This window comes from Corythoichthys intestinalis, chromosome 18 (assembly GCF_030265065.1).
Source record: "Corythoichthys intestinalis isolate RoL2023-P3 chromosome 18, ASM3026506v1, whole genome shotgun sequence".
Classification (NCBI taxonomy): Eukaryota; Metazoa; Chordata; class Actinopteri; order Syngnathiformes; family Syngnathidae; genus Corythoichthys; species Corythoichthys intestinalis.
Window position 1 is genome coordinate 29,586,871 of NC_080412.1, and position 7,884 is coordinate 29,594,754.

Consider the following 7,884-nt stretch of genomic DNA (forward strand, 5'->3'; position numbering starts at 1 on the left):
ATTGGAAAGTGTCACATCATGGGAGGGTTGTGTCACGTCATTTCCTGTTTTATTTTGAAGGCTTCGCCCTCCTTGTGTCTGTACACTTGCCCTTCCTCTTGTCACCTAATCACCTATTGTTTCCACCTGTTCCCCATTACCTCTTGTGTATAAATAGTCTGCATCTCCCTTGTCTTGTGCCAAATTGTCTTACTACCCATGTTGGTCACGTCGGCCTTGTTTCACAGCAATCATAGTTGTCTAGATTTTATCCTCCACTTGGAGTGCTTTTTGTTGGAACTTTTGATCATTGTTATCTTGGATTTTTTCCTCCATTTGGAACGTTTTATGTTTGTGCTTTTCCTCCTTTTGGAGTGCTTTTTGTTTGAACTTTTGATCGTGATTGTCCTGACTTATTCCTCTGTTTGGAGCGCCTTATGTTGGTACTTTTCCTCATCCCCGCATGCCAGCGGAAGAACCTCTATTTTCTAAATAAAACTTTTTGCCTGAAACTCCGCAGCTGAGCCCGCTTCGTCATCTCGGCCTGACAGAAAGTGAATTATATGCAATGACATTTTATGCCCCTAATCTTTGCGTATGCGTAAAAGCCACTGTTCTACGGTTTTCTGTATACGCAATGTATACGATGGTTTAAAATTTTCCTGAAAATATTTAGGTTTTCCCAAATAATTCGTTGCATTTGCATCGGGGGGAATATATATATATATATATATATATATATATATATATATATATAAATCACTGAAAGTGTCTTGTTTATAAAAATGCAAACACAATTTACTGGACACCTAAATGAACATTTAAAAGCAACTGTTACAGCATCCACGTGCGTTAGGATTTAAATAATAATAATAATAATACATTTTATTTCTAGAGCGCTTTTCAGATACACAAAGACGCTTGATTTGACTGCCATTGACGTCCAATTCAATTGAACTGCTTCAAATGTTAGTGGCAGTCAATTAATTCAGTTTTCCAGAAAAAATATAGCATTTGGACTTCCACACGAAGATGTGTTAGGGTTAACTGTAGCTGATTGTTGACTTGTTTGACAACACGCATTGTTAGATAAGCCTCGCGTGCACGCGCACGGCTCGTATGATGCGTTTCTTTTGATTGGCCGTGGAAAGAGTAACCGGGCAGGCCCGTTCCGATGGCAAATGTTTGCTCAGCTCAGCACACTTATATATAGGCCGCCTTGTGTGCGTGCGTGCGTGGGTGGATGGATTGGTGTACTATTGCAATGCACACACATGAGAAACATGCCTGCACTGCCATATTGCATCGGAATGACGGCGTTTTTTTTTATGCCAAGAAGCTGCGTGGGAGTGTTTTATTTTGCCCCACGCCACTTGAGAAGAAGGGAAAAAATGCTAATTTGCGGGTTGCACACTTTTAGGTCTAGTCTGGTGACGTCACGCGGGGCAGGCTCCAAGGTGGGCGGGGCCTGGCGAGTTGGCTCCCACGCAAACGGAGGGCGCGCGACCATCTTCTCCTCCTTCACTGCGGCCACGACTCGCACGCCGCACGCAAGACAGAACCGCCCGAATTGGACTTTTGTAGGACTATAGTAGCGGAGTGGGCCGCTCTTCTTTCCCTCCCATGTCGCCACGCGCGTCCGGTTCGGCGCGGACTGACTGCTGTGCATCCCTCCTTCTAATCTGCTCCAAGGTGTCATGAATTTGGAGCGGCTCTCAGAGGCCGCGGCGGCTCGGGCACACGCCAACCCGAACCCCGCTCCGCCACCGCCACCGCCGCCGCCGCCACAGGCGTCGCGTCAAGCGGGCCCCGCGTTCCACTTGCAGCCGAGAAGCTCCAACATCAACACGGGCACTCGCGGAGGGGCCTTGCAGGAAAATTCAAGCAGCGAGTCTTCGGACGCAGAGTTGGCAGGTAAGCAAACGACTCCATAAAAATGCTGTTTTGCGTGCGTAAAAATGAGGATTTTTTTGGATTTTTTTATTCTAAAACTACAAAAAAAAAAAAAAAAAAAAAAAAATCTTGTAACTATATCTCTCTAAGGTTAATGTTAGTTGTGCACAATTTGATGAAAAATTTGTGCGTAACAAAATATATATATATATGTATTTTGTTGCATACATATATATATATATATATATATATATATATATATAAGTGATAAGATACTAAAAACTAGTACTAATATTAATACAAATAATTAAATACTTGTTTATATATGAACTATACTGTCGAGTGTTTATACTTCACCAACCCCAGAGAAAATTTTGACTGGGAGACTGAAAATGAGCTGTTGGAGGACGTTTTCCACAACAGGGATTATATTAAGCATAACACTTAACCTTTAAAAGGGCAAGTGATTATTTTTGGTAACCCCCAAAAAACAGAGACTTGGCATCCACATACAGTCGGTGGACAAAATATTTGGGGTCATAAAGGCCACAATATTAAGATGTATAGTGACCCTTGAAACCCAAAATGTGATGTAATGTGATGTCCACATTATTATTAATTATTATTGTATTTAAAAAATTCTTACATATTTTTCAATACATAAATATATCAATGAAATGTTAATTAAAATACAAACAGAAATACATATTAGTAGTGGCACCAATAACACTCTAAAGTTAAATTTTCTTAATTTCATAGTATATTTAACACATTCACTGGCATTGACAGTGATCTATAGGTCAAATCAATTAAAACTGAGATGTCGGGCATTGAATTATGCTTTAGTGTCATTAACGGCGCTAGACGTCTAATCCATTTGACGATGATGATGATGATGATGATGCTTTTTTATTTCAAGCATGCACACAAAAAACAAATACAGTATAATTCAACAAAAATAATTGAATTTGAAAGGGAGTGTGAAGAAGGAAAAAAATGTTTTATCGCACCCCTGATCTCATTGTCCAGCATCCTTACTTCGTGGGACACTCGTGTCTACACAATGAAAGCGAAGAAAAAAGAAAAACACACAAACAACTGAACCAATAGACAACCAACTAAAATTGGCTCATTAACAATAATTTCAATACATACACCAATTGACAAGAACAGAAACACACATTGTCAGCAAATGTCATACTTTGACCAGACTATATATTTTTATACAACAATTTAAATTTTGGGATATTTTAACAATTTCGACTCGGAGGGCTGGAAAAGATCATTCGCAAAGGACACCAATGAGTTCAATAAATGCCATAACAAATTTTGTTAAAAAATACCGTTAATATCGAATCCCCGTTTTGCATATAGTTTCCATATGTGTGTAGCGTGCATGGGCTGTAATAGTGGAAATTTAATTACAAAGGCTTTTACTGTATACAAGATATTTTGCACTCTTGGTTGACAGATTACGTAAACAAACACAACATTAAATATAATATTACATCTTTAAATCTAAAAAAAAGTTTCAGTTTGAAAAGAGTGTAGTCTTTTTTTTTTTTTTTTTTTTTTTTTTTTTAAATAGGAAACACTACTAAATTTCAGTTTTGGTTAAAAAAAACATTGGGACCATAAAATACTTGTTCCTGATGCATGGGGTTGCATGTAGGCAAAATTATATTACAGTACTGTGTGTAATTTGGGAGCAAATGGGAGCCATTAGTCAATAAGAACAGTGTTATTTTTAAGACACTTTAAAAATACGAATGGGGAAAAAAATCACAATCAGTTCTTTGCACGTGTCTGATGTGTAGTAAACTTTTTTTTTCCATACTGCATTTTGTAAAACAAAACTTGCAATGATATTTAAAACATGTTTTAGTCATCAATTTGTTGACATTAGTACAGTGAAAAAATTGTAACAATTTGCACTTTTATCAAGTAATTTTAGTCAAATTTACTTAACAAAAGTAAGTGCAAATTGTTAAAAGTATTTCATCAAGTAAATCCAACGGTTATTTTTTCAGTAATATACTGTATTTATGTGTTTTTGATCTGATAAAAAATTGGGTTTAACATTTGCAAGGGTTTACATTTTATTCTAACCAACCAACTAAATGTTTTTTTTGTTTGTTTGTTTTTTTTAAAAATACTGATACTCTTGCTTTTTTTTATATTTGGAAAAAATCCTGCAGTGCAACTCGAACTTGTTGACCCTAAAAACGGAAATAATGGAGACATTTTATGGCACTCATATGATTTTTTTTTAACTAACTATAAAATAATTTAAATATATTGACCATTTTTCAAATATTACGACTACTTTAACGTATATGTTTGAGTAACTGACTAAATGGAAATATATGAACACACTCCTTTTCCGTGTTTATTTTTATTCTACTCCCTCATACACTAAGGGGGGTTTAACCTTTGTATGTGTTGACAGTGGAGTTTAATGAGGCGAAATTTTCAGGACTCAAACGTCAGTCAGACGGCAGATAAGAGCCGATTGGCGAAAACTAAAACAATGCAACGTCTATATCGTGGATGTCACGACTTTCTACTGATCCCTCAGCGGAAAAGGAGCGCTCCGCCGAGCTGCTGCTGCGTAGCGGTGGTGGAGGAGGAGGACCGGACGAAGGGGGTACCGAGGACCCCAAAAAGAAGAAGCAGAGGCGGCAACGTACGCACTTCACCAGCCAGCAGCTGCAGGAGCTCGAGGCCACCTTCCAGCGGAACCGATACCCCGACATGAGCACCCGGGAGGAGATCGCTGTGTGGACCAACCTCACCGAAGCCAGAGTTCGGGTAAGAAAATCGCATTTATAGGCAAATATGAAGCAATATTATATTTACTATTATTTAATTCTCAACCTGTGGTACCTTGTTGCAAATTCAAATAAAGAAAAAAAAGGTAACTTGTTGAGCAAAACGTTTTCTTTCCGAAAAAAAATTCTATATGAAGACTATAGGCAACTGTTTTTATTATTATTATGTGTATAATAGCTGTGTGCGGAAACGTTTTTAGCAATATTCATTCAATTCTGCAACCCCAAATTATTAAATCATATTTATAATTTGTCCGGCGTGGCTTTTCTCACTCGAGAAACTATACAAATTGCAAAACTTTAAAGTTGTCTGCACTGGGAAAAAATGAAACAATGAAATAAATAAACTTGAATAAATGAATTTGTTTGCATTGCATTAGCAGTAAAATTTTAGGTTTGACTGATTAGCCAATATTTTTTATATTGAGCCAATGCTTTCAGTGTGATATTGGACGTTATAATTAAAGATGAACTTATATTTCTTATTTCCATCGTCAAACTTGTTGATTTTAAGTTCACACACAAGCTTAAGTTGTTTTTTCTTTATAGTTTGTTTCTGTTTTGTGATCCCTAAAAGACAAAACAAGTTTTAATTGACAGCAGATGCAAGTTCAAGTGTGTAAAAAGGAAAAAAAAAAGTGCACACAGCAGTTTTTCAATTATGCATGGGGGATTTTTTTTTTCCTTTTTCTTTTCCCCTCATGAGTTATATTTTGTGTTTGTGCTGCCAACAGTAAAATATATTGCATAATTGCATGAGTCTGGTGTGATGAAAAAAATACTCTCGTTTTAGTGACCATATGCTATATTTCAATTTTGGAGAAAAAAAACATGCATCTTTTCACGAGACGATTCTTTAAGACAACTAAATTCATCTCCAAGTATAGCACACGACTTATTAATTACTCACATTAATTCATGACTGATACTAACGAGTACAATTAACTTTATTACACGAGGGGATAAAGCTTCATTTCAATCAAACGGCGTCAAACTGCATGGCAAAATAAAATGACAAATCACTTGATTTGTAGTCAGAATTCAAATTGCATCATTTCATTTAAATGACTGGCTCCATATCTGTCTTGTTAAGCACGCTTAAGTGTACAAAACATTTGATTTAAAAGATATAGGTCCATCAAATAAATTGAATTGAATCAGGGGAAAATATTTTTCTTTTCAAAATATATTTTTTAAATTATATATAGTTGACAAACGGTTCATTGGCTGCCGTTTTGACTGCATGGGAGGCTGGCAGCAAATGATCACTCCCAGTCAAAATTAATTGGACGTCTATCGTTGTCAATGGCCGGCAATGAGTTAAATATTATGAAATAAACTAAAACTTTAGAGTGTTTGGAGCCATAGTAGTGTATTAAAGTTTTTATTCATTTTAATTGTATTAATATTTTTATTTTTTTCAAACATTTATATTTAATACTAATATATATACACACAAAATAATAATTAATCATAAAAAATATATATATAACTGTAATACAAACCTGGCGTCCATATGGACATCACATATCCGATCAGAGTTAAGATATAGCACTAAAAATAATCTTTTTTTTTTCAAACATTTATATTTAATACTGATATTTATACACACACAAAATAATAATCATAAAAAATATATATATAACTATAATACAAACCTGGCGTCCATATGGACATCACATATCCGATCAGTTAAGAATTGTAGAACTAAAAATAATATGTCATTAAAAAATGAATATAATTAATGTTCCAAAAATCAAACTTAACGTAATTAAAGGTGTACCTAATAAAATGACAAATTTACAGAGGTTAGACCTCCATACAACCAATGAGCGATATTGCATTGAAACGAGTGATTGACTGGGGAAAGCATCTAGCAGTGTTGCGTTCAAGAACCATTCAAACAAATTGGCATTATCCAAACTCAAAATTAAGAAAAAGAGTGACGTCACTGTAAATGATCAATCAATTGATTGGACGTCAATCGCCGTCAACGGTAGCCACTGACCTTTAAGCTTTTGGGTGTATTTAATTAGATGACGTCACCGATGCACTGTTTCTCTTCTGCAGGTGTGGTTCAAGAACCGTCGCGCCAAATGGCGGAAACGCGAGCGCAACCAGCAGATGGACCTGTGCAAGAACACGTATCTGCCTCAGTTTAGCGGCCTCATGCAGCCTTACGAAGATATGTACCCGGCGGCCTACACTTACAACAACTGGACCAACAAAGGTCTGCACGGGCCAACGGCGCCGCTGGCCGCCAAGAACTTCCCCTTCTTTAACTCCATGAGCCCGCTGGCGTCGCAGTCCGTCTTCTCGTCGTCGCCCACCTCCATCTCCGGCATGAGCATGCAGCACGCGGCGGCAGCGGCGGCGTCGGCCGGCATGGCCCACTCGGGCGTGCCCTCCATGGGCGCCCCGCCGGGCCTCAACAATATCGGCAACCTCAACGCCATCGGCAACGCCGGCATGTCGTCGCCGGCCTGCCCGTACGGAGCGGCCGGCTCGCCCTACAGCGTTTACCGGGAAACGTGCAACCCGGGCCTGGCCACGCTCAGACTCAAGTCCAAGCAGCACCACCCGACGTTCGGCTACGGCGGCCTGCAGAGTCCCGGTTCCGGACTCAACGCCTGCCAGTACAACAGCTGACCCCGTTCTACTGGATTAGGGGCGATCCTCGTTTGCGGCCGTCGGATAGGGCGCCTTTTGTGCAGGTTTTCTCTCGGATCAAGACTCCTTACACTGTACATACACTATACAGGCTTTAAATGTACAATATTTGTCTTTTTGTGCTTGCGTTAGAGGACTAACCCCTCCCCCCTTCAAAAAAAAAAAAAAAATGTCCAAAAATATAATATTGTACATATTTCGTGTGTGAACTGCTTCTATTTTGTGTCCAACATTGTTTAAAAAATGTTTTCGTGCAATTCAGTGCACAACCCGCTAACATTTGTACACAAAACAACGGCGGGTTGTTGTTTTGCTTGAATAAAGTGCAAAAATTGAGACAGAAATCCACCAAGTCAGATCATCTTTCTAGATTTTACTTAATTCGTGACTATTAAAAAAAAAAATAAAAAAATCTCCAGACTTTTTCGACTTATAATACTAATAATGTAAACGATGGTTAGTTTTGCAATCTAATCATTTAAGTTCCTATATCACCACCAGACTGATATTG

The 7,884-nt window shown here is 37.9% G+C and overlaps 1 protein-coding gene across 1 annotated transcript; it reads left to right on the plus strand.

Moving 5' to 3' along the window:
* The first annotated feature begins 1,492 nt into the window (after window positions 1–1,492).
* Window positions 1,493–7,570, plus strand: pitx1 (paired-like homeodomain 1). Its single transcript, XM_057821895.1, has 3 exons — window positions 1,493–1,893; window positions 4,451–4,683; window positions 6,774–7,570. The coding sequence occupies exons 1-3, from the start codon at window positions 1,677–1,679 to the stop codon at window positions 7,350–7,352; spliced, it is 1,029 nt and encodes a 342-aa protein (XP_057677878.1). The 5' UTR covers window positions 1,493–1,676; the 3' UTR covers window positions 7,353–7,570.
* Window positions 7,571–7,884: the final 314 nt, after the last annotated feature.